Below are 27,543 nucleotides of genomic sequence, written 5' to 3'. Positions count from 1 at the left end.
TTTGCGATACTTTAGGCTTTAGCTTCCGCTTTCAACGTTTGTGCGTGTTTTACTGCATGCGAAATATTTGCGTATTTTCTTTAGAATTTTAATAGCATAAATAAATTAGTTCAACTTGAATGTTCTCAATTCAAAAGGAAATATGCAAATATTTCGCTAATTAAATCCAAAATGAAAAATTAATGAAAATTTTTAGCGATATAATATTCAATATAGCTTTTGAAAAGCTATCACTTAAACCACTTTACTCTCAAAACAAAATTTTATAGCCAGGATATCTGGGTTTTTTTCAGACAATACATCATTAATTTTGAAGTTCAGCCCCCAAAACTTGGAGGCTTTCGTTCATCACGATTCTCCCTATTCCATGCAAGAGTGATTTTCGTTATTTTTCAGCCGAAAATTTTTGAAATGATTGAACTTGAAAAACTTAAAAATAAAACTAGTAAATAAGTTTCTCTGACTTTTGTTGTATTTTCGTAGTGACCGTGTTGACAGATATGCACAAATCGGTTGTCGGTGTGATGAGTTGATATTATTTGTACTAGAAATAATACGGCATTAAAAACATGAGGCAATTCGTTCCAATGAGTCCAATCCGTAACATATATGAGCAGTTGAGCTGTGCTTGCATGGCCTAGCTAAAACCCTTACATTTTGTAACAGATTGCTAACTAATATATTTGCTAAAAAACTTACATAATTTTGTCTTTAGTATTAATAAAACTAAATCATAGTTAAGTCTCAAACTGTTCGGTGTCCAGGAGAGACTGGTTAAAAATCGGAAAATTCTATCTATTCATAACTATGATCTATTCAAAATTTACATGCGACGCGCTTGATATCTACGCAATTTAAGAATTCTGGGGTCCAAATTAAAAATCCAATCAAATTGTCATTAATATTAATTAATGTTCTGGGCTGGTTGTATGAAACTCTTAACTACATTTTGCGTCGTTAAATCGCAGATAACTAAGAAATACAGGACTCTGATTGGTCAATTCTGTCACTAGCTGTAGTTAAAAGTTAACTACGTTTTTATACAACTGGCCCCAGGTTTAGTCGTGCTGATCCCTTGTTGAAGCGACGAAATATGAAAATTTTTCTGTCGTTGGAATAGTGTTGGTAAAATATTGCATCACCAGCCATAACCTAATTTTAATCAATACATTCATTGAAAAAATTATTAGTTTCCTGTGTGTTTGAATCAACCTATCCTATGACTGTTGACTAACGGAACGGAACGAAAGGGGAAAGTTTTCGGGGGAAAATTTTTTTTGGTGGAAAAAGTTCAAATGGCTTTAAATCGTGGCTTTGGTGGTTCTTTCCTCGGAACAGAAATATTTCCGAATGAAAGCTTTAGATGAACTATACGACGAATATGTTATGTATTAGAAATAGATCGGTTTAAAATATTCCACTCTCATCATTAAAAGAATATTTCCCTGAAAATAATTACAGTCAAAAGTTTAGAAGAAAGTTTTCGAGCAAAAATCCAAAAGTTTCTAATTCAAGACCTCTCGGATTAGACGTAAAATTTCTCTGGCTTTTAAGATTGCCTCGTCAGCATCATCCCGGGTATAATAATCGGCTGGAATGGAATGTTGGGAGAAGAGATTGTAATAATCGGGATAGCGGGTCTTGATGTAATATCCCTGTATTTTCCCAACCATCATCTGAACGACGCGAAGACTGGCGTCTATTCCAGACGCTCGATATGCTAATTCCAGCAAGTCGTGAGATTCTCGGTCGCTTTTTTTAAAACGACCCTTTGCAAACATGAGAGCCTTCAGAGCCTTTTCCACGGTTTGGTGGGAATGGAAACAAGCAAGGAAATAATATTCATTTTGTAATAAGCAGCTTGCTCCTTCAAAATCTTTTTGAGATTGTCTCATCCATCGTTCACTTTCATCCCTATTGGCTGGCTCAAACTCGTTATTCGTACGTCGGCGGTACGCTGTTCCACTGTAGTCGTCCGTGCCTCGGTACCGGTGATCCGACCAATCACGATAGCGATCTCTTTGACGTCTCGATCGTTGTTGGTATCTGCTGGAGAAGTCCCAGAAGTTAGGACCAGCATCCCAAGTGCTAGTACCATGGCCACCGGATCTCGATGGCTTTCTTGAATTGTCGGTTTCCGGATGGTAACCAGGAATTCCACCCTTTTTCAAACGTTCAACTTCGTTGAGCAAGAATTGTGTTACTTCTGTAGCAAGTTGCGTGCGATGAGGATTTTTGTCGGGGTGCCAACGTCGGATCAGACGTTTAATAGCACTAGATCTCTCGGACTCTGGAAGACCCTCCCAAATCTCTTTCAGTGCTTCAGCGACCTCTTTCTTGGCCTCTTCAAGCGTCACTGGCTCGCGTTGTGCATCTTGTTGGCTAGAATTCTCTGTTTCTGTGCCTAAATAAGGCACCAAGCTTACCCCGTCGCCCCTTTTTACGTCTCTTTCATCACGATCAAACTTGTAAAGCTTCAATTTGCTGACTTCAATTGGTTCGTCTTCACCTATATCAATCTTGTATCGGCTGTTAAATGCAAATGTTCCGTCGCCTAAAAAATATAAGTATCAATAAAAATAAGAGTTCATGAATGTTGTTTAATGTGCCGGGGTTTCAATGCCCCAAATGCATAATATAATTTGCCCTAGATCGAGTAATTGAAAAAGCTTATAAAATTAATGGCCATTTTACAACTACAATGTAGATAGATATACATGCTGTTATGAAATCGCATTATATATGGGAATTAACGTTGTTGCTAACGGTGTTATGAGTGGTGAACCAGGATGATGGAAAAAAATGTCACAAGTGTACATGTCAACTGCAAATCGAGATAATTAAAACAAACCTGTACTGGTTTTTTCAATAATTTTGGCGTACACATACACCGCTTCATTTTCTTCGTCCTCTTCCCTCACTTCATATCCGACGAGTTCACCTTCTCGAAGATGGTGATTTATATCGTTTTTCAAGAGATAGTGGAAGTGCTCTGGGATTTTATCGCCAGGATTTGGTTCCCCAGAACGACTGCTAATATTTTGTGGCACGCGAGCTTCATCCAAAGTCTCCGATATTTCACTAGGATCTTTGGCATCAAGCACCATCATAAGATAACGCCAACTAACTTCCTTCACATGTTCTCCAGTGATCTTTGTAATAAACGAACTCAACCTTTCATGCAATACACCACTTTTTCCACCGCCATGTTTAATTAGAATACAAAATCCCTCGGAGTTTTTCTGACAAAAAGTAGAAACTTGTGACTCGCTGCCGAGAACCGGTTCCTTGGTAGCCATCGTGACAAGCCGTATTTCAATAGTCTGCATGCATTTAATTTGGACACCATTTTCAAGCCTCTTAAGATCATTTTCCACCTCTTCCGAAATCTTGGGCTTTTTTTCTTGGGACTTGTACAAGCGTATTAACGCCTCGCTGAACTCTGAAGAGCAAATGATCTCGCGATATCGTTTGATGAAATCACAGGATGGCTCGGTTGGATCTTGATCAGCAACACAGAGTTGATCCACACAGTTTGGACTCAACTCTTCATTTAGCTTAGAACTTAACTTTTGAACTTTCAAATGGCTCGGCAGGTACTCGACTAGTTTTGCAGGAGGTTCTTGATCCTTCATGGTTAAATCAATGAGCAGCTCCTTCCAATAATCTTTCAAACGTTCTTTCTTCTCCATAGTGTCATTAACGAAAACCTCGCAAGATGGCTTCAAATATTTGGCTTCAGTTGGAAGATAAAGATTGCGAACATTGTCCAGAGATTGGGTTGCATCTGGGGCATGTCTTCGCTCATGTGTTTGGAGGGGCTTGGCATCTTCGCTTAAACGTTTAAACAAACATTTCGTGGCATCGACTGCTGCAGGAATCTCTCCTGGATGCATTTGGTTGTCTTTACAATTTTTCTTTATTACTTCAAGCAGTGATGAATATTGAAGTTGTGTTGAACGTTCCTGAGCTCCAAGGCATTTTAAAAAGTGCTCGTATTGTTGAAGATTTCGAGGAACATTAAACATATACGGCTTCATGCTTTCCCAGAAACCTTCGAATGCAAGTTGGTTGCCGCGTACAAAGGTATGGCTGTCGACCAATATCACGGGAGTATAAAGAAGGGCATTCCTTGTTGTTTTACATTCTTGGGAACAATTTTCATCAGGAGGACCGGGTTTCGAATGGCAAGATTTACTAAAATAGTTGTATATCTTTGTCATTACTTCATAAAGAATGGCTTGCAATTTCTCGGGAACTTCTTTCTTTTCCGCTGCAGGGAAACGCCCAGAAATGTTTTTGGTGTGGGTAATAACAAGTTCGTGTGGAGGAGTGGTATGTATCCCAAGCATTTTAATCGATTTTTTGCGGTGGGGCACCACTGAACTTGCTACCATAGATGCACTTGACCACACAAGGGGCGAATGCTCTGCAGTCACGGATCCACGAAAACACGTGAGGATTGATTGTGTAAACGAAGGATGAATATCGACAAACAACTTTTTCACCTTTGCTGCAGGGACAAAGTAGATTTCCGAAATTTGAGAAAAAAATGAAGAAGTGTGCAAACTGTTGTTGTAAGATAGATGAGAAACCAGAACGTTTGACTTCTCTAAAATTTTTTCGACCTTCTCTGAAGTTGGTTTTTGAAGACTGCGAGCCTCTTCTTCCAGTTGTTTGGCATACTGCAAGAAATGGTCTTCAGTGACAACACACTGGAGACCAACTTTCTCTAGGAAGTCTTTCCATTCGACAGAATTGAACGGAGAAGGAGGAAACTTTTCCTTTGGTACAAACGTCTTAAACACTATTTGGTCTGGTTTGTAATAATCTCTTGCAGGGTGAAGTGCACCTGAACGATCGGGAAGAAATGGTAATTGTTTCATAACAGCCAGGACAGCATTATAGCCATCATGCTGGTAATTTAAAAGGTGATCTCTGACATATATCAAATGGTTTACTCTTCCTTTAGGTGTTAAATGATCGAAGTACTCTAGAACTATGCTTGTATAAAACTCCACAGACGAAGCTGGTTTGATTTCAATATACTTGTAAAGGTCGGCGAGTTTGGGACGATAGCGTAAGAAGATGCTGTTTGTCACCGTGGAAAGAACTTGAAGGCCGTCTCCAGGGATCCCAGCCGGAACTTCATAAACTGTATTGAAGGCAGAAAGCCGTGTGTATGTGCTGTCGATGGTTTGGTAAAATGGTAGATTTCGTAGAAGCGAGTGCGACAGGTTGGAATAGTCACTTTGTAGAAACATCAGAAGCCGCTCAATCTCGAGATCATGAAGACCAACTTCTTTCGTGTTGCCGGCCAAATGCTCCTGAAGAAGACTCAGGATGTCCTTTGTCGAATGAACCTTTGCAAGATAGTGGTCGAGCACTGCACTAGCTCCACCAAAACTTGAAAATGCTGATTTCAAAATTGTATAATTTAACTGTGGACAGCCAAGTTTCACCATCAGCTTTTGTACGGTTTGGTCTCGAGATGAATCAATGTTGACGTATGTGCTGGCGTTGAGCACAGTTTTACTCATGGAAACAGGAACGAGAGAATTTTTCGTTGTTGGGATTATATGCCAACTTTCAATATCCTTCAAGATGTTTGTTCTACTTTCTCTGTCACTGGAAATGACATCAATAAACTGCCAAAGTAATATAAGCCACTCTTTTGATGGAAATGTGTCTTCCTGCTCGTTTGGATTCCATGGTTCGTGGGAGGATGAGTTAATCCACGATGGTGGAAAAAGAAACGCTTGAAATGTGGCGAGATCTGACAGGCAAAATTCTCGCACGTGGACACATTTCTCTATGTTGCCTACATACAAACTTCGAATAAAGTGGAAAAGGAAAATATCAGGTCTGGAGGGCAATAGTTGACTGAATCTACTGCAAAAAACTATGTTTTCATGGTCAAAGGAACGAAGTATGCCATCTTGTGTCAGAAGCAGAGGCAGGCCTTCCAGATTCTCGAAAAAATTTTCAGCTTTAGCGCAATACTTCGTCAGTTCATAAATGCTACTCGCATCTTGAAGTGGTGTGTCGTTAACCTTCCTGGGTAAACTGTCTTTAAAAGGTTTTTGGTGGCTAAGAAATACTCGTACGTGATCGGGACTCACATCTTGTGAACGACCAACAGCTTTAAAGTTCTCGTGAATTTTGTTCGGAGTGTGTGAAAGAAGACAAAATCCCAGGGCCAAAAGTGCATTTTCGAGTAACCACGACATCTCGGTGGTACAAAAGTACGTATCCCCGACTTTAAACCATCTGACAAAAACGGGGGTCAGTCCCGTCTTTGTTTCTGCAGCATTATTAAATCTTGAGTAACGTCCCTCATTTTTATCGGGCTTCTTGTATTCCGGAACTGATGTAGCAACAGGTAAAATAGGAAACCTTGTCAGAAAGTTTCTGTAAAGTGCTTCTCCAACGGGCTTCCAAGCAGCATCAAGTTCTGCAATAGAAGGGAACAATTGATGATACCATCTGAGACCGTCCTCGGCGTGTTTCGCAAACAAAAATGCGCCTGAAGTCGGAGACCCTGTTTGATAGCCAGGGATGCGGTTTCTGGCATGCAATATTGTAATGGCATAAGCTGGAGCGATTACTTGACGCTTCAAAAAATCATTCCAAACTGTTCGTTTGTCCGAGCGTTTCTGATCATCCCACAGACCACGGCGAGCTGAGTCCAGGGCAAAATGGCCATTGATATGAACGGGAAATTCCGACCTGACTGGAAGTGGAAGTACGCAAAATAAAGAATGGCGAATTGGAAAACGTCGAGGTTCAGCTGTGGGTAAACGAACGGCAATTCCAGCGCGTGGAAGCAAACCCATTTCTGTACCATTTGGGACTGGAGAGCCACTTTTTTCCTCGGCAAAACCCAAATTCTGTGTAACCAACCAATTACTCTCCACATTGTTCGTGTCGGTTATCTTCATACAATAGGAGGTAATATGCCATTTGATTTGCTCAGTTGGCATTTTACTGGAAGCTTTAATTTTCTCTAAAAATTCAGTTCTTTTTGCAATATCAGAAACTTCGCACGTCACAGAATACGTTTCGAGTATGCCATCTTTCATCTCGGAGACAGAGATTTTGGTAATGTTGTTCAGAAATACCAACATATCTTTCGCGGATGCTCGGAATAATTTGAACAACTTTTTCACCTTTTCTTCTTCCCATTGAGTTGTTGAGATCTTTGACTGAGGCGTTGTATGCGAGCGCAGCGGAAAACGGAACATCGTGCTACCTTCAAGTTTGAACATGTCAGCCAAAAACCCTGAAAAAACATCTCTGTAATTCCGTCGAAACTTCTCATCAAGCTGGTCGAACAACCGTCCAGGATTCATTTCATCTGCTGTGGGTGCATAATCAGTGTGCGGGTCAGAAACGCAAATGATTTCGTCGTTCGAAATAAAGTACGGACAATCAGTAAGATGGTAAACTGCATTAAATCCAATGCCATACTGTCCTGTTTTCACGGCATCATCCACTTTGCTTCCAATACCAAGCTTCTGAATGCCTTCGATATCTTCTTCAGTGAATGGTTTATCGTTGTAGACACAAATTGCAGGGCCTTGAAGGTGTTTCCAACCATCAGAGAACACGTGTTTATTACCGTGCGTTCGAGGATCAAATATGAAATGAATTTCGCTGGCTTTTGCGTCGTCTGCGTTTTGCAAGAGTTCCTTTAATATTCCCTCGTCGGGCGGATAGGCCTTCAAAATATTCTTCAAGCGATCAGTTAGTTCCTCACGCTGTCCAAACGGTTTGCCAATTGGTTTAGAGCAACGAAGTAAATCAGCGTTTCTGAGTTTCTTTGCACCACATCTAAATGCCAAATGTACTGGGACCATCTCGTGGACATACTTGTTTGAACCATCAGCTTCCAGCCACGGCGTGTCGTTTATCACAAGCTCATTTCCGTCATACAACTGATGGTCCTCGCTTGGAAGAGGCAGTGGATCTTGGAGTCTTTCGTCGGCTAATCTAAATACTTCTTCAAGAAGAACGATAATGTTGCGGATTTGATCAACTGTCAGTTCCTTGCCATCATTGTCTTGTCGTAGTTTATGAATTGCCTCTGTGAAATCTCTCAGTGAAAAGTCCTCCTTTACTCCATACCAGTCGATAAGTTTTTTAAACCTCGTATTGTACCAAAGAGGCAAGGGAAACAAATATGGCGATCCATTTTCTTTGTTCCAATTTCTTGCTACAAGTTCTGGGTTAACCATTAGACCTTTAACCAGCATCCATGATCGGGAATTAAGTTCTTCGCGAAGATCTGATTGCAGAGACTTGTATCTTTTAGTAGTTACAGCGTTTTGCAAAAATTCATAAATTGTCGAACACATCACTTCCTTTTTTTCTCTTGTGAGCAGGTTGGAAAGCTGGATGACATGATCAAGTTGTGTAATGACATCGGATAACTGTGGTTGCTTTAAGTCGAACCCAAGGATTTTCTTCAGATTTCTATCAGGTACACTTGGGGGATGAGATGATTCATCCAGGATGAGTTGAGAGGAACCAACAAGGTTTTTGTATCTTTCGGGAAAGAGATTATTCGCAGCAGCTAATACAGTCAAAGGAATTTCCTCAGACTTCCATGGGAATGGGAAGTCTTTTGGTTTGGACAAAATTGGAAGGAATCTAGCAGCTCTTAGGAGCTCCATTTCGTCAGGAGCTATTTCGTCTTTCGGAGGCATTTGATTCAGGTATTGAATAAGAAATCTTGCTCTTGCTGCATCAGAGTGATTGGAAATCCACTCAGCTCGCTCGCACAAACTGCTCCACGGAAGAGAATCAACTGCCATTCCTAGCTCTTCCAACATCATTGCTCGTTCTTTTGTCAAAAACCGATCATCTAATGGGAATCTTTTTTCTTCTTCCGAGAACAAAGAGGCAACTTTTCCCTTTGGATGGACCAGCTCATTTGGTTTGCGCAGCAACGTTCCGTCCTCAGAGCAGCTAAAACTTGGGTAGGTCTCAAAAAGGTCATCATAGTTTCGATGCTTGTTCAGTCGACAGTCAAGAATGTAAACAAGAACCGAATTTCGTTTCTGGACCGGTATCTTTGATAAGTTGGGAAAGAAGAACTCTCTTAAGAATTTATCCTCAGTCAGTGTGTGATCTTTGATAAAGGCTTCCTTCCCACTACGTTCGAACGCTTCCATGAAGTGCTTCGGAAGTGAAAGGACATTCTCAACCAGCTGATTCATGACGGTGACGTATGCAGAAACTTCAGCAAGCTTTGGATCAAGAATTAGACAATCTTGAAGTCGTCTCCACTTCCCGTTGCAGTGAAACAGTTGCCATTCTTCATCGATTATTTTATTAAAGAATGAATGAAGGAAAGGTTCCCACGCTTTAGGGTAGTTTACTTTTGATGGATTCGGCCAAAGGCTATGAAACGTATCCTGTTTAGCACTACAGGTCGTAAGCACTTGAAGCAGCTGAAGATATGATTGAACTAAAGAATCTTCCATCAATGCTTCGTTCCACTTTGCTTCAAATGGTTTTGATGATTCATCCTCACCCACGCCTTGTTCCCACAGACGACGACGATTCGAGTAAACCGAAAAGGAACCGTTGACATGCACAGGGAACCCAGACTCGATAGAAAGTGGCATGAAACAGAATACTTCTCCACGTACAGCCGTTATTGGCTGAGAGATCTTGGCTGCTACTCCAGTGACGGGAACAACTGCGTTCTTCTTGCCATCAGCACTCTGCGCAACCTGGAGTGAGGACCTAGACCCAGCGCTGGAATTAACAAGCCATGTTTCCGCTTTCTGAAAAGCATCTGAAACTTTGATTAGGTCTGATCTCGCCATAGAAACATTCATTCCTAATAATTCCGTGCGGCGGGGTCCCTCTGATGGAATGACCGTTTCTGAATTCCGGATGTTCAATAACCAAGTTGACGTATTCTTTAGGATTGCTCCGTTTCCATGTTTGTCTGCATCGTTGGTGTAGATAACTTGCTTGATGGATTTTGTTATGCTCATCAAGGGACGCCCCAAACTTCTCTTTGGGTTGGATGTTTTCGGAACCTCAAACACACGAACCTCCTTGACATTTTGGGTGAATAGTAACAATGTAAGCGCACTTTTTCTCAACGATTTGATGAGGTTGTTCACGTTTTCTGGCGTGCAAGGTTCGTTCGATATTTCACTTTCCCGCGCTTGTTCAGTTGTACGGAAAGGAAGTCGAAACAATGTCCCATCAAAGTGAAAAGGTCCCGTTCCGCTCATGTCACAGCCAAACATTTGATGGTAAGGCATGAATTGATCTGGAAATGCAGATAAGGCCAGCTTGTTTTCCGCCAAGCTTAACATAAATCCGCCTCCTCTCATCTTTCCGTCCATTAACTTAGAGATGTGAGTCATATTCGGATCAAAAACCACAACGTGTTCACCACTCACAAAGCTTGGAACATCCGTGAGGTGGTAGACGGAGTTGAAGCCAAGACCAAAACGTCCAACCTTTTCCAAATCTTCCTTCTTAGTCTCACCAGCAAGCCTGTTGATATTCTCGAAGTCTGCCTCAGAGAACATTGCGTCGTTGTACGCCCAAAGGGCAGGTCCCTGGCACTTAGCTAGTTCTTCAGTTAGCAATTGTTCCCGGGGATTTTCCCTCCAATCAACAACGAAAAACACTTTAGAAGCACGTGCGTCATCTGCGTTTTGAATGATTTCCTTGAAAATTGCTACACCTTCTTTGTACTGCTGAAGAATGTTACGTAATCTCGTGGTCAGCGGCTCGTACTGACCAGCTTCTTTGAATTGAATACCAAGAACTTTGCCTCCTGCGAGGCAGCTCGAGAGACGTGGTACGCGAAGACGACCAGCCAAATCATCAGGAATTGCTTTATGAATTAAATGGGAATTTGTGGAGACTTCAAATTCAGAGGCACCTCGTCTTAGGAATTCACGATCACAGTAAATGCACTTGTTGCACGGCTCGAGTTGCAGCTTTCCAGAGGATGTTTGGACAGGAATGAGAAGATTTGATCGACGTTCATCTGATAACTTACCACAGCTTCTAACAATCCACTCCAACACCGCACGACATTGACCAAAGTCTTGCATCGCATCTTCACGTGGTCCGTCTTCATTATCATGCTTTTCCTTTATGATTGAAAGCATAACCAGCAGATCATCAACATTAAACTGTGGCTTCACTCCAAGTGAAAGTAGAAAGTCCTTTACCTTGTATAGTTCGTTTGGAAGACGGAACAAGTATGGATGAAGGTTTATGCTTCTAGGAAAATTTGAAGGTGGTTCTAAAGCAACCTTCTCGGGTGATGTAAAACCATTTCCTTGCCATACCCACTGATTTAGACCTTTGGACTTTAACAAATCTTGCACAGAACTTTGGGGTGCTGTGGAAAGATACATGTATATTTTTCTGACCATTTCTTCAAATTTTCCAAGAGACAATTGTGTTGTTGTTTGATTTTTCCAAGAAACAACGGCCAGATGTAGCTGTTGAATGACTTCTTGAGATATGTTTTGTTGATCCACAGAAATGCCAAGCTTTTCTAAAATGATACGGACACTTATCAAACACGTGCAGATGTAATAGTTTGAATTCTGGATTTTAACTTTGTACGTTTATGAGTAATGTGTTCATTTTCTGGTCAAAAGCAATCCTAACTTGAGGGGGGGGGGGAGAAAGTAATTTTCTTGTTTACATACCTTGAACTTTACTTGAAATCAACCTTTCTTTAAAAACAGGCACTGTTGCTCCAACTAGGATTGCCAGCGAGTCAGGACGCATGTTGCTTGGTTTGCATAACTTCATTCCATCATACCACGGCATCAATTCAGGATAGTTCTTCGGACGATCACACACTCTTGGTAACCATGGCAACTCACGTAGGACGGAATTTAATGGCCTTCCAACTGCGGTGTATTCTTGAAGTAACTCTAGTCGCTGGTTTAAAAGTTCCACGACGGCAATACCTCTGTCTGAACTTTCCTTTGTCATTTGATTCACAACAAGCAAAACATCCTCAGTTGTCAGGTTTTCTACGCGTCGAACTTGCAACTCGTGTTTTCGTTTCAGTATTGGCCCTAAAAACTGTCTCGTTGGAAATGCCTCGTTGTTGTCTTGAAGCAACCGGGTGAGAAGTTTGTCAGAAGGGTCAAACAGTTGATTTGGGGCCACACGTTTGCTGCTAGCAGTCGGAATACAGGGAAGTTTACGGATAAACGCAACAAAATCAGTGGGCATTTCATGATTTAAAATTTCAATTCTTTCCAAGATCCATAGCATAAGCTTGTCCTTTTCTGCATCTCCGTTTTCCGAGCTTAAGAAACTCTCCAAGTGAATCATGATCAAGCTTGCGGTGCTCTCCATTACCATTCCAAGTTTCTCCAGCAGGCGATGGCTTTCGTTTTTTGTAGAGGATAGGATCTTACTTCGATCAACAATTCCGATATCTTCGGGTAGTGAATAATTCCGTGGAGCAACAAGCCTCTGTTCACCTTGTTCCGTTTGACAGGATAACATAAACCGTCCGTCGACTGCTTCAAAGATTGGCAACGTACGAATAAATGATTTCTGAGCCGAATCAATGGAATCTAGCCACGACAGGATGAGACATAGTTCGCGTTTCACTAAGGGTGTGGAAACAGAAAGTTGTTGAACAGCCTTTTCTCTCGCTATACCAAGCACTTTGAGAAGACCAGAAGCATTTGGTAGAGCAATATAGTGAAGTAGTTGATCATGCTTCACGAAGGAGGGTAATTTTTCAGCTACAGCGCAACCGGATCTCTTCAAAAATTCACAAACGGCATTTGAAAGTTTCCCGATGTACTGCGGGTGTTCGCTAACGATAATGCTGGAATTTTGGCGAAGTCTTACCATAGACGAAGGTGAGCTGACGGACACAGGAATCAGTGGCATTCCGTGGAACTCGTTCAAATTACCTGGGTAATTTTCGTTGATCCATTTCCACACTAACTTTAGCCATTCAAAAGAAGGATGGCCTTCTGTCCCTGGATTCCACGTCACGGTCTCCAGCTGTGGAAGATGATCGCACGACCAATCGCTAGGAAGGTTTTGCCAGAGCAATTCTTTGATATCATCAACATTAGGGTGATGCAACTGTGTTACCCTGGAATCACCAAGCTCGTGAAGCTTCTGTTGCGCTGGTAGAGAAAGATTACGATGTAGAAGACGATGTTTCATGTTGGGTAAAAGATCTACGATGTGTTTCTCGGATGGGATGAAAATATTTTCATCAGAAGGAATTGAGAACTTTATAAACTGACGATTCTCTAACGGCAGAAGAGGGACGCCACGAAGACTATGGCTATTTCCAGGAACTGTCTGCAGAGCGTATTCCAACACAAACAATCTGTCTTCAAACGGCATGCCGAGGCTGTGAAAATCGAAATTTGATCGCAAAACGTTACACAAGAGTTCAGGGGTAACTTGTTGAACGTTTCTCCAACCTGACATCTGATGATATTGATCGATAATTTGTATAACGTGTTCTGGTAGTGAAACAATTGGCTGGCCAGCTCCCAGCAACGTCTTTAGAACAACTCGTTTGATCTCTGGTCTCATATCTTTGGACTCGTTCATGCGATCAATAATTGCAGCTCCAAGGTTGACCCAATGATAAATTCCTCTTGGAACAGTCAGGAATATTTCTTCTGCTAGAACTGTTTTTAGAAAAGGCTCTATGATACACTTCCAATCTTGCCTGACACGGTCGAGGCGTGGTAGAGCACTGTACGCTGAGTTAGCGAGCAATTCCGGTGAACCTACTCCGGAACCCTCTTGCAACATATTTATGATCAAACTCGCATACACCTGACTTCCCACATTACGCAGAAGAAGTTCATTCCACTCGGCTGTCTCATCATTCTGGCAATCAGGACCAGGCCATTTCAAAGCTCGTCTGTTGTCTGTTAGTCCGAAGTAGCCATTAACTTGCACCGGCAGTCCAGTACGACAGTCGCCATCAGGGGGGAGTGGAAGAAAACAGAATATCCTTCCAAGTGAAGACATGCTGTTGTTCGCATCAAGAGGAAACGCGATGCCAATCCAAGGTAGTAGTTTCAGACTTTCAGACATACCCAGCTCAATTAGTCTTTTTTCAGTCGTTCCAACCTGATTCGCTAAGAGCCATTTATTCTTTTCTGGAGGTTTTCCGGGACTCTTTTTCTCGATTTCCAAGCGATAGAAGGTCTTTTTCACGGCGAAATCCCACTCTTCGGTGATATCCTGGACCAATTCTTTCCTATTTCGCCTAACTTCGATTTTTGATTGCTCAGAAACTCTGGCTGTATAAAGATGAACAATTTCACCGCGTGCTTCTCTCTCGTACAAGCTGATCGAGTCGACGTTTTTCAAAAAGAGGAGAATCGCACTGGCTTCTTTCTTGAATGAATCGAAAAGAGTGTTGACCATTTCTCTCGTGTAGATCTTATTCGACAACTTCGATGGTTGAATTCTTAATGGAAAGCGAAATAGTGTTCCTCCATAAGACCTTCCCTGGTCAAGGTTGCAGTCGAAAATGTGTTGGAACGGCTCAAATTGATTCAAATGTTCAGCCAGTAAAGGTTCTCTAGTAGAAAATGCTCGGCCTGGTTCACCACGAAAAAAATATGTCTCGTGTGGATCGAGGAAAGCCACCATATCTCCACTCACAATACTTGGAAGATCTGAAGAGATAAATAGAAACATTGCACTAGTCATACCTTCTGTGCAAGGAATTGAGCTAATGCTTTGGGACATGTCGCAGCTCTCGGAAGCTCTCGTCCAATTAGATAATGCTTTTCTATGCTTTCTAAAGAACAAAGCTATGCTGTTGGTTGAAACAGAAATGTATTGTAAAGTTCAGCCAATGAAAATCATTCTTGCGAGGAGCTGCGACAATGTTTTCGCACATGGTAGCTGTTAAAATTTTGGGAGAAGGCAACTGATAAAATAATTTTGCACCTAGCATTAGATCCGGAGTAGAGAGGAAGTTTTCAGTTGCAAAAATTAATTAATAATAAACTGTAGCAAATGGTATATTTTATCGTTCTATTACTATAATACCTGTAATGTGATACACAGAATTGAATCCAATGCCGAAGCGACCAACTTTCAATGGATTATTTGCCTTGTTACTTCTCATAAGACGCTGCAGTCCATCCCAGTCCTCTTTGGTGAACTTGGCGTTGTTGTAGCAGTAAAGAGCCGGCCCTTGGAACAAAGCCAACCCAGGGGAAAACAGGGAGGTGGTCCCATATGACGTGGCATCAAATAAAAACTTGACTTCATTTGCACCAGCGTCATCCGCATTTTGAATTAGTTCCTACAGCAATGGAACATCGCACAATAGCAAAGATCATGTGGTTGTTTGAAATAGCCTCGATCTCAAACGATAAACGTAAAATCAAAGCTCACACTTTAATAAATGTATAGAAAAATCAATCACTACCAAATTAAACAGAAATTTCATGCTTAAATAAATATTGGAATACATTAAATATTTTAGCATCAAATGCGGTATAACAACTGCCTAAATAGACAAAACACTTCTCGACGTTTCGACCTGAGGGCCTGACGAGTTAGTAACTAACTCTCCTGACGAAGGCCCTCAGCTCGAAATGTCGAGAAGTGTTTTGTGCTCCTTACGCTGCTCCTTGGTTATATTGGAACTTATCTACATTAAATATACTTAATTCTATAATATCCAACCATTAATTAAGAAAAACTTTGTTATAGTCTTAATTAAGCAAAGCTTTCAGAAATACAATTTTTCTAGCAGGCATTTAGTTAACTTACTTTTAATATCTGCCCGCCATCGGGATATCGCAGCAAAATGTTCTTCAAAAGGTCGGTTAAAGGTGGTCGTTCTTGGCCAAACGGCTTTCCTACAAACCCATTTTCAAAGAGACTCTAACTAAAATTGTTACGATTCTGATTTGACTGTGAACATCATTCGTAATGTACTGGAAAACAAGAATAAAAGGCTGGATATTTTTGACATGAACGAATAGTAATATATATTAAGTTCGCCGCATGGTTGAACGTTCATAAATTCTGTGTCTCTATGTCCGCGTGCCCATGTCCGCACTTTTAATTTGATTGCTCCCTATTTATAATTACTTCTTATACTGATAAACTTCAAAGCACTAAAATGACAACAATAGTCCAACAGTAATCCCCATCATGCCAGTTTCTAGCTAGTTTGCTGATACAGTCTTGCATGCTTTCATTACAAAGTTATGTTCACTATATATTAATTAGCATGTATGCGTATAAAGTCTTAGCCAAATTTGTATTAGGGAAGGAGTCTCCGAACTCGGCATTCAAGGACTGTGAAAACTCGTCAGAATATGAATTCAGGGACGATAAATTTAGACAAATAATCTTGTGAGACGCCGGATAATTTTATAGAGTTTCTCTAATAGTACAGCATTCCTGTCTTGCTGTTTATCTAACCTAGTAACCTTATACGCGTCGAGTTTAATTGTGTAAGAAGTTTAGATTTTCTTCGTGCCGGAATCCATGTTAATTAAACGGCACTTTTGCCCCAGACAATTTTTCTGTATCTAATCTGACTGATTCGGCACAGTCGCTTAGTGGTTAACCACAAGCAAACAAACGACATGCACGATCAGTTGCACTGTTTACACTCAAGCGTAACAAAATATGCCGCCGAATACAAAGTACTTTCGTTTTGTAGCAAAAAATTTTGTGAACGCTCTGGTCTCATAGAATCGTCTGATTGTACCACGCGAAACTATGAACGATTCTTGGAATGTCGTGACTCAAGTCGTGAGCGCCAATTTGCACATATTTTTAGAACAAAATACCTTTCTTGGAATAGAATATTAAATTGCACTGCAGCTCAGCGATTTCACAACAACATGTTTGTCTTGTATTGCATGCAAATGCAAATGTAAAATACAATATGATCTGTTTTTCTTTTCGTAAAAGTAATAATGTTTAAATGCTTACCTGTTACAGGCATGTTTTGCTTATTGCAGTTTTTCAGGCATTCCTAATAAATGTTACTTCTGCACAGGGGTTCTTATACCTGCTCTGAGCTTAGTAACACGAGCGTCTTTGTGTTGACACATGCTTTGTGTCTGCTGTTGCCTCGCCCTATTTCCGCGTCACTTTTTGATACAATCCATGTCTACCTCCTCCGCAGGTCCCTTTCCGGACAAATATGGCGTGCGGTGATAGATTCCATGTTAAATAAATCCAAATATACAAATTTAATCTTCCAGATTAGATTAGGATCACGACTGAGATTAATCTAATTTCAAGGATTAAATTCGTATATTTAGGATTTACTGAACATGGGAATATTACTACTTTTGAACAACTGCAGGCCTGGCACTCCAATCTAATTGCGAATATTTAGTTGAAGATTTTTACTGTTTTTCATTGAAAGATTTTCAGACAGATGCAAACCGTTTTCACGGTTAAAAACATAAAGGCTCTGGGAACGAGGTTGAAAAACATAGTTCAGACCATGGCCAGTGGTTCAGACAGCTAGAAAAGCGCCATGAATGTTTATCATCGTATAAGTGAATAAAATTATTATGAAATCTACTTGATCTACTATTATAGTAATATTGTAATATTAATATTATAATATGAATCGTAAGCATTATTTATATAATTATAGGACGACAAACATTGATGGGGCACGCGTATTGCCTAAAACACGGCCTGAAGGACTGGAACCAGTTGTCAAATAAAAAATCCATTTCTTGAAATCTTGATTAAAGCAGCCTAATATCTTTTGAAAATTGAAATATGTGAGAGTCATAGTTTTTTAACTGAACTTTTTGTTTGCAAAATTTCGGCAGATTTCATATATAAAGAATAACAAGTTATAACCAGTTAAATTCTGCAGAATGGATTTCAATAGACCTATTACATAATGACGTCAAACGCGGAAAGTCTGATGTTACACGAAGTTTAATTGGCTCGATAGTTTTGTGGAGCCAATCAAATTCCGTGTAACATCAAACTTTCCGCGTTTGACGTCATTATAAGAAAGGTCTATTTCGACAACCAATCTCTGAGCGCTGATTCGCTAAAACGCGAGCTCACCTGGAAAAACAGGAATTTGCTGACCAAAATTACTCGAAGTTATTCACACCCAGTTAATTCTTCGCCTCCGGTTGAAGCTGGCCAAGCTAAGTGGCGCTGACGCTTACTAATTGAATATTTAGCATTGTCTCAAGTACACTTTGAATGACCGCAGAGCACAGTTACAGACAGGTCCTTGAAAAAGTCCCATGGGTATGGCCAGGTGACCCAAATACCAACCGGGTGTCTCAAAAAAATGAAACTGAAAGAAATTAATGGCGTGCCAGTCATCACTTGCATACCTTAAAAAAACAAAACTCTAAGAATTGTCATTTTTCAATCTTGATTAGATTTCAGTTATTAGACGAAATAAATCCAAATGTTGTTGTGTGTCGAGGGCTAAAATCTTGAGAGTGGAATACTTCTTAAAAAAATATCTGCCTTATTCATATATTCCTGTTAACATGATAACATCCGCAGGAACAATCAATTTCTGCCGAAATTAAAACTGCAAAAGAAGGGTGAAATCCAAAAATAGGTCTTGTTTTTTAAAACACATGGTAAAAAGGATAAACGTTACTTAGGGGGGATAAATATAATACATATTGAACTATTAATAAACTACAGGTTGTCGTCTTTAAGCCAGGAATGTGGCAAAAATATATTATTCAGCATAACTCTTAATGAATGTCACTATATTTACAGCAACTTTGGTGTGCAATTTGTGTTAAAAAGTGTTCAAGGTTCGATGAGAAAGTGCACCAAAAGCAATTTTGACAAAAAAGGTGGGTGTTGGTTAAAGGCAGTTCTTATACGCTGCAATTTTTCAAGCAATTTGCAATAAAATTCTACTTTTGAAAGATGTAAATTTGGCAGTACGAAACTTTTGTGTTCATCAATTTCCATAGCCTTTTCTTACACTTATATTTTGAACGTTCTTTACTAATTCAAATCTCTTAAAAGTAGAATTGCATTGCGAGTCGCAAGAGGAATAGATTGCAGGAGCCGTGTAAATTAAAGGACCCTAGATTTACATAGCCTGGAGTGTAACAGTGTCTAATTTTCACCACTACAGTATACCTCTAAATAACATTGTCATTTTAAACATGCTTATTTTCCTTTTGACACATAGATCTATCATGATCAAAGTCTTTGAGTTTGGAATGGTTTATCAACTACTGTCATGGATGGTTGAAATTGGGTGACCAATTTCATAGGTAACATGATTCTTTTTGATGTACTTTCTCACGTTATTTCCAACGTTCATAGTTTTACAACTTTTATACAATATATTACAAGACTTTAGTATATCAGTATATGTATGGTTTGTCTCTTATGGATGGTTTAACTGCTTAACAAAGTGCTAGATGTAGTCTGTCTGTCTGGCGATAAATCTGAATCGATCATCATTTCCTCTGCACCATCAAGATGTTCATTCGACAATGGAGTAATTATCAAGCCACCTAAATCAATATTTTTCCCCTCTTTGTCCTATAGGAAAATGATGTGATCATTTGAAACTTGGACATTTTCAAGCACTTTGGTTTTAGCTACTGTTGTCATCTTGAAATGAGAGCCAAATTTTCAGGTAGGCTGTTTTTTAAAAACTATGTTTTCAAACACAATTTGACTTATTAATTATGGTGTGAGATTATGGCTTATAGCACAACAATATATCAGTTGCAAACTTACGGCTTTGTAATCAAGGAACATCTGTTTAAAAGTTATAAAATCTGAGAAACTAAGCAAAATGTCAAATATGTCTCCTCCAATTTGATCTTTTCTTGACCTTAAAAATGCAAATAAAGTTCATTCAAAATGGAAAAAAAGTTGTGAACCATATTCTTTCAAGTAAATTATTCTTTTACCCAGAAATCGGTAAAAAAATGGTACATTTATTGAAAACATACTGTAAAGATTTCATGAATTCTTCCATTGAAAAATCTGGCATCCTTTGCTTCAAACATTCCTCAAGGTGTTTCTCGATTAGATTTGTCTGTAAAGTGAAGCCAATCAGTACTGTATATGGTTTGTGTTTTTGGCATTGTTTGTGCTTTTCACTATGTACAATATCCACTAACACCCCACGTAAGAGACAATATTCCCGAGTAGGAATGTGCTATTCTAACCTACTTTCACAATGTTGCATGCAACTTACATATTGTGAAAAAATATCTGTATATATCAATTTGTTTTCTTCTACATCTTCAAAATGGTGGTAATGTTTTTCCATGAATTCATTTTGCAGTTCCTGGAATGTGTCCTCTAAATGGAAAAGTGTCATTGAAAAACTCCAGTAATCAAATTAAAGTAATGGTAACAATGTCAAAACCACCAGAACCATAATCAAGTAAGCCAAAAATATTGTCAAAGCATTGTTGTTTACACATTAAAGGCCAACTGGGATGAAAGGTTTAGGTGAGTTAGAATCACAAAACCATTGTATTATGATGATGCCTCAAATGTGAAGAATACAAAAAATTTTACTTAAAATGGTAGATTTTAAGAAAATTAGGGAGTGTATTTACTGAGCTAGTAATACACCGGATTCTATACTAGTAAATGTTTAATGGGAATATTCTTTCCATTGCATGAATGAAAACATTCATGATTTGTTTTATATAATATCAAAAAACATGATGTGTCTGATCAGTGTATCACACCATATTTTGCAATGAGATGTGCAGTCCTAAAAATCCAGCCCTAAAAATTAGGTCCGGTGGGGCAAAGCTCTGCGAAGTGTATATCCACATTTATACCCATTATAATGTCTTCTATATGACCAACTGTGACATCAAATTTCTTGTCTGAACGGGTTGACCTGTACCAGCATAAAAAACAGCAATAAACAAGTCAAATTAAAAAATTGTGCAAAACATTGCAATGTTATTGAAGAATAAAACCTATAAATTTGACCGTAAAACTCTCTCGTTTTCACAAACAATACGATTTTCATTTGCCAAGAAAACTAAAGTTCATGTAATTCATTGTGAATTTTTGCGGAGTACATAATAATGACTGCGCTTCAGTTGATCCATTCTCTGATTCACAGTGTTTATATTAAAATCTACTGAGTATGACAGGCAGGAATGTACAATTTTCATTTACAATTTTGAATTTTGCATTTTCTATTAGCACTGAATATAAACACAACTGCCACAACGACAACATAGTTTTGCGTAATTGAACACACCTGCCGATTGCTAAATCCTCTTCGAGATCTATAGATCGTAGTCCTAAAGAAAGCATCGATAATAAGTCTGTGATAAACAAGAGTAAAATTCGCTACAAAACAATATTAAAAACAAGATAAATTTGAAGAACAACAACAAAAACATACTACCTCTGCGCGCCATCTTGTGGCGTGGCGACAGGCGACCGAGCGACGCCCGACAATGTAATCGGATTTCTCGATCAGACAATCGGATTTCCTCGGAGTGGTATAAAAAAAGTCCAGGAATTTCTATAGCTCAGTGGGTATTTCTCTGGATAAACGAAATTAATTCGTTGTTTAATTCATTTTAGAGTTAAAAAATGATCAATTCGTGCAAAGAAGATAACATTTTATCACTTTATCGACTTTATCTTAAAAAAAAACTAAAACCCAGACAGAAAACTCTAGACTTTTAATGAGTTTTTGAATGAACCATCCAGTTGGCGTCGAGATCAGTAATACGAGACCAGCCGGCCAAAACATAACAAACGAATAGTCGAAGTGTGGCATTCATCTGGGATTTTTGGCTTCTCTTTTGAGGTATTTGAATGACTTTTATGTAATATCAAAGCGAACTAGTCGCATTGTTTTACTTTATTTCTTACAAGGACGTATTGAGTGCAAAATTTAGGAGAAATATAACGCTTGGATAGCTCATATCGTACATACTGTAACATACTTGCGAATTCGGTACAATGTTAAATTGTATACACCTTGAAATTTCTTGCTGAGGTTTCAAAGGTATAGCTTGCGAATGACAAAGAGTCATTTTATAATTGGCAATGTCAAGAACCTATGGAATCAGACAGAATATTATGCGGTTTTTGAAAAGAGACAAGTGCAGTTAATTTCAGATATGTATATTATAATCATCCATGGCAAAAGATCTTCGAATAGCGGCTCAGCGTGATGTCAAATTATTTTGGAAAGTAAACAGAAAACGACAGATAATATGCGTTTTTCTCGTGTGTGTACGTTGAAACGGGGCACTACTTATCGAGGCAGCTGGCGAGTGGGGAATCTGCATTTTCGCTATCATGCTTGTTGATCAATACAACTTTCAACCAAATATTTTGATGCCGCTATATTGTAGAATGATTGCGTGAAATGTTAAAAGAGATAATTCTTCTGTAGTCGGCTTGTGGAGGCGTAAAATTACTTCTCCTTGAGATAAAACATAAATAACACGAAATTTGTACTACAAATTAAAAAAATACAGTAGACTACAAAGTTAATTGTTTATAATTGCTATCTTGTAAACTTCTGTGCCAAAGTCTTTTTATTCATTATTTCTGCGAGTTACGTTTGCAGTTGAATCAAATTATTGTTTGAGTCAAAGATTTCTTGATCTATATAATGCTGCCTGTTTGTTTTAGACAGTGTAGATTACTGATCAAAGTAGGTGTTGTTTGAACTTGTTGCCAGGCAAAAGCATGCTCATTGTACACCTTTGAACTGGTGTGAGGCTGGCATAAGAGAGTTTATAAGGTCATTAGTTGTATCTTTAAACAATTGCATTAATCTCCTTGCGAGTTGCATGTGATGTGAATTTAGTTTTAGAGATCTGAATGGATAGAGAACTGAAGAAACTTTAAAATATTTTTCTTGAAAGGCTTGGGTTAACATAGCCACAAAGTCTGACTCTGTTTTATTCAGCCCCTGGTTATGTATCAGGAAAACTTCTGTTTTTCCTCAATGATATGACACATAGTTAATTCTTTCTGGGAATTGTAGAGAACTGATCAAATATCATCTCAGTAAATTGATATTACAAATACTGAAGTAGGCTTCATGGGATTGGTCTGAAAGCTGTTCAGTGTGTCTCGTGTATCCTAAAACCAATGTTAATATGTTATATTAATGTTAGTATTTTACACAATTTCTAAATGGACTGGGAGTAAAAATTATCGCTTTCACTGATTCCATATATATAAATTAAGTATATTGTACATGACAACAACATTCACAAAACATCTTTGCTATGCCAAATATATATGTGTGTTGAGCATAACAAATATATATTGAATTTTTTGTTTTAAATTCTTGAAATCATTTAGATTTTGTTTGAAAATATTACATTCTGATCATGATAAGAAGAAAGTAGGAGAGTCACCATGGATCTGTTCTTTTATGTGTAAGTTGTACTGGATATTCAGACTCAATTTATTGACTCATGGATCATGTTTTTTATGTGCAACAAAATGTTCATATTCTTTTCTTGATGCTTTCAAGGGTGATTGTGATCATTGTCATTCTCAAAGTAATATTCTGGGTATTTTACTTCTATTCACGTTATAAACGCAAAGAAATCCAAAGGTTAATAACACAAGTACAGGGAGCCGTAAGTATATTGCATTAATCGCCAGGGCATGGGTGTGTTGGACAGGAGGGGAAGCTTAACCCCTTTTTATGTTTTTCAGATATTTCTTCAATATGTTGACTTAAATAGATGATTTTATTTGCTTAGTTTGTTACAACATTAGCATTTAATAGTATTTGGTTATTAAAATAAGGTTATTAAAGCAAGAAACAAGCTCCAAAAACAACAGTTTGTTAATGCAAGATATGAGTTAGATATATATGTAAAATAGACAACAATTTGCATTTTGCCATGATATTTTGACTTTAAATTATTTTAGAGTTGTTCTTGAACCAATGTGAATATTTATAATTTTGCAAGCTTGCTGTTTTTCAGTTTTTCAAAGCATGTTTCTTCCTATTTTTAATACTGAAAAGCATATTCAGTATTAAAAATTAAGTTATGGCAATGGATGTATAATTGTAGCATTTCTTGGATCTACATTCGCCATCTTTTTTTTTCAGGGTTTAAATAACTGTCAGTATGAAGAGCAACCAGCGATGCCGCAACCGGCATTCATGTTTAGTACAGAAGGTCGAACAAGGGGTCCTTACCCAATGAACCTTCCTGCATATGCTGAAGAAGACCCTGGCAAAATAGAATACCCCCCACCACCCTATGTCCCCACTGGGGAAGAGGTCCAACCTATTGTTTATACAGAACGGTCTGAGCAGACCAATGATACACAACCTCTTATTGAATCCAACCAAGAGGAGACAAATTAATTTGAAGTTTTTATTTTGTAACTACTGTATACAACCCGACATGTCATGTCTATAGATTTATATTAGATGTCTGTTATATATACACACTGTACATTCAAATGCTAAAAGCTGCTGTCTCCTTCATTGGTATTGTTGACCTTCATATTTTTAACAAGACTATAGAATTTTACCTTGTATCCAAAAGATATTAGAAAGATAAAGCTAGCAATATCATTCTATCAAGTTATTATGAAACTTTTTCTCATAACTTATTAGCCATAATTACTATTACACTGTTTCTCATAATTTATTGGCCATAGTAACTTGATAGGATGCCTATTGTAAAGCCCTTTCACCAATGTCATCAACTGTCTGTTATGCATTGCTTGTGGCTTAGATAATTTTTACAAGTAATATCACAGACTGTTGGTGACATACAAGTACTTGGCATAAGTCAACACTTGCTTCAAATTCAGTAAGGTTTCAAAAGGTTTTATCAGAAGAAGCTTTGCTAGTTTGAATGAGCATTTTTACTTGTGGAGATAAATAAGAGGTTCAAAGAATCAATCCAATGTTGGGGGACGTTAACACCTAGCTCAAAAGCTTTTATAACTATGTAATGATGTATAAGAATAACTGTAAGTCTGTAACCGTGCAAGTAACAATTTGTATGGGGAAAATTAACAAAACATTTGTGTCATCACTTCATTTGAATGATTATTTAGATATCAATTACTGGGTTCATAACATTTTCATTTTTTCTGAAGAAATCAAATTTCATTAGAAAAAATCTTTTTCAAGTTGGATGATTCTTTTATTCCAGCAACTATTTCATATATTAGGAACCTATCTGACACTTCTCAGTCTTCTCTGATACATAAATGCCAAATGCATTTTAAGGTGAGAGACTGAACACACTTTATTTCTGTAATTTACAATTAGTGAATGACATGTTATTTAAAATAACTTATTTATAAATAATCTTTTCTTTTCTCATTTTCTTTTCTAGTTTTTTCTGTTGTTTAGGGTCGAGGTCCTCTTGTATTGGTGCTTCGGCAAATATCCACGGTGCTAATATACTGGTCCATAACATGTAAAATGCCCGGCCTGGTGCCTAAATAACAAACCAAGAGTAAGTGCAGCAAATCATGTTTTTTGGGTGTGAGGTCTATACCGTATATCACTTGAAAGTTAACAATACCTACCAACAACCATAGAAGCCAAAAAAAATTTGATATAATACTTAAAACTTGCACTATCGCAGTAAGTAGAATTAGGTCCTTTAAATGTCTATGAAGAAAATGTAGAGAAATACAATGTTTTGGAGGTAATTCATACAATAAACTCTGCATGGTAATTGGTCCAACCATTTTTGGCATGCTACTTACTCTGCCATTCCTGATGTCATGTTGAGGTCAATACCTCCATCTAGAAGCACCCCAGTATCGGAATAAGTAGGTTTAGCCATGCTTTCCATTGCTTTGTAGCAACCCCCGTAAACGGATGAACTAAAGAGTAGCGCTAACTAGCCAAAAAAGTGAAAGAATTTCTATGAATGATCTTACATATAACCCAATGCTAAATATTGCTGGGTTTATTATATAAAACCTATTGCCAGTATAACTATAGTGTAACTTTAAATGCATTATCTAATGCATTGTGCCTTCTAAGGGTAAGAAAAGGGAGACTGAAACTTAAGTTGACTGACCATTTAGGAATATATTCTATCGCTAGTAAACATTTCAGTTGGTTTAGCTGGTAGAGCTGTGGAATCTCCACCAGCATGGACTGACCAGCATGCAGAAGGCCATTGATAATTTGATACATCTTCTCGTTAATACGTGAAAACAATCGTTGTATAACATTCGTAATTTTGCATGCGAGAGTTTTCCAACTTTGGCCTCAGTGCACAACTATATTGAACTATGCTGCCCCTCTTATAGGTAGAGATAACACCAGGCCTAGTGTTACTCTTGCTTCTCCTATCTTGTGGTGTTTCTTTCACTGCTTATTATAAAATAACTTACAACAGTAAGCCATCCTGAAGAATTGTACAATATTAAAACACAAACAACAACGTATATCGCCTAGAAGTACAAAAATGTACACGTTGTTAGAAGTGAAATCGCATCAAAACTTCCCTCACTTAATTCAAATCAATTTCATGAAATATTTCTACCATGGAAGCCGCCATAATCTTCCCATAAAAACCCAACGTGTCCTTATTGCCTTGTAAAATTTCCTTTTTGCCTTTAGTCGGCTGTTTTCCTTTCGCAGGCTGAAACGGAAGGGAATGAAATTTGTTCAAGAAAACAGAAGCTTGAATTGCTTACAGACGGATCTTATTTTCAGTTTGTATACACGGATGTTTTATTTATTTTCACATAAAAATGTTTAAAAACCAACAAAACTCACCGCCATCTTTGTTGTAGTTTCCAATCTCTTTGTTTTTCGCTCGGTAATTAAAAATTAGAACATTAGAGCACGTGATTAGAGCAATTACAATATTTGCTATTATGGCATGCTACTTACTCTGCCATTCCTGATGTCATGTTGAGGTCAATACCTCCATCTAGAAGCACCCCAGTATCGGAATATGCAGGTTTAGCCATGCTATCCATTGCTTTGTAGCAACCCCCATAAACGGATGAACTAAAGAGTAGCGCTAACTAGCCGAAAAAATGGTGAAAACGCAACTTAATATAAGCAAAATTTGCTTACATTTTCACTGAAAATTGTACATATATATAGGTATAGCCTTGTAAAACGACTAATTGGACTAGTATCTACTGTATCTACTGTATAATTTTGCCAGGCCGAAAATTGCTTGAAGATCGGTGGCACTATTAAGTTTTCGCGTTGAAATGTGTACTTTTTAAATTCATTGGGAGGATCGAGCGGGAAGTCAAAGAAGTTTCCTATTATCTATGAAATATATGTATTCAGAGACCTTTTTATCTAATTAATTATTAAAATTTATGTCTCTGAATGCTTTTATTTTGCCTAGAGCAATGTCTGCTGCGATCTGACAACGAGAGACGTATATACTTGTAGATAAATCTCGTAGGAGATTTCGTGGAAAAGAAAATGCCGGTAAAAGGTATGGAATTCATAATGAGGAATATTATTTTGAGAGAGATTGTAGTACGTTTGACTTTGACGATCTTTGTTGTGAAATTATGCTTTTGTGCAGAACGACATAA

General features: G+C 38.4%; 3 protein-coding genes across 3 annotated transcripts; all 3 read right to left on the bottom strand.

The window, feature by feature from the left end:
- Positions 1 to 675: 675 nt before the first annotated feature.
- LOC114517171 (sacsin-like) lies at positions 676 to 16,987 on the bottom strand. Its single transcript, XM_028536828.1, has 6 exons — positions 16,975 to 16,987; positions 15,796 to 15,884; positions 15,064 to 15,322; positions 11,703 to 14,684; positions 2,852 to 11,545; positions 676 to 2,554 (listed from the first exon to the last, which is right to left on the bottom strand). The coding sequence occupies exons 1-6, from the start codon at positions 16,985 to 16,987 to the stop codon at positions 1,506 to 1,508; spliced, it is 13,086 nt and encodes a 4,361-aa protein (XP_028392629.1). The 3' UTR covers positions 676 to 1,505.
- A 1,651-nt stretch (positions 16,988 to 18,638) lies between these two features.
- LOC114517055 (ADP-ribosylation factor-like protein 2-binding protein) lies at positions 18,639 to 21,440 on the bottom strand. Its single transcript, XM_028536697.1, has 7 exons — positions 21,407 to 21,440; positions 21,257 to 21,299; positions 20,823 to 20,884; positions 20,222 to 20,328; positions 19,974 to 20,059; positions 19,756 to 19,852; positions 18,639 to 19,554 (listed from the first exon to the last, which is right to left on the bottom strand). The coding sequence occupies exons 1-7, from the start codon at positions 21,417 to 21,419 to the stop codon at positions 19,408 to 19,410; spliced, it is 555 nt and encodes a 184-aa protein (XP_028392498.1). The 5' UTR covers positions 21,420 to 21,440; the 3' UTR covers positions 18,639 to 19,407.
- Positions 21,441 to 24,370: 2,930 nt separating this feature from the next.
- On the bottom strand, positions 24,371 to 26,832 carry LOC114517287 (transmembrane protein 208-like). Its single transcript, XM_028536963.1, has 6 exons — positions 26,756 to 26,832; positions 26,520 to 26,618; positions 26,368 to 26,427; positions 25,729 to 25,865; positions 25,546 to 25,630; positions 24,371 to 25,454 (listed from the first exon to the last, which is right to left on the bottom strand). The coding sequence occupies exons 1-6, from the start codon at positions 26,759 to 26,761 to the stop codon at positions 25,308 to 25,310; spliced, it is 534 nt and encodes a 177-aa protein (XP_028392764.1). The 5' UTR covers positions 26,762 to 26,832; the 3' UTR covers positions 24,371 to 25,307.
- Between the last annotated feature and the right edge of the window lie 711 nt (positions 26,833 to 27,543).

The sequence above is a fragment of the Dendronephthya gigantea genome, unplaced genomic scaffold, assembly GCF_004324835.1.
Source record: "Dendronephthya gigantea isolate DGI-Jeju-01 unplaced genomic scaffold, DenGig_1.0 000007F, whole genome shotgun sequence".
Taxonomy (NCBI): domain Eukaryota; kingdom Metazoa; phylum Cnidaria; class Anthozoa; order Malacalcyonacea; family Nephtheidae; genus Dendronephthya; species Dendronephthya gigantea.
Note: the sequence above shows the minus strand (reverse complement) of the source record. Positions and strands in the feature narration are given on the sequence as shown.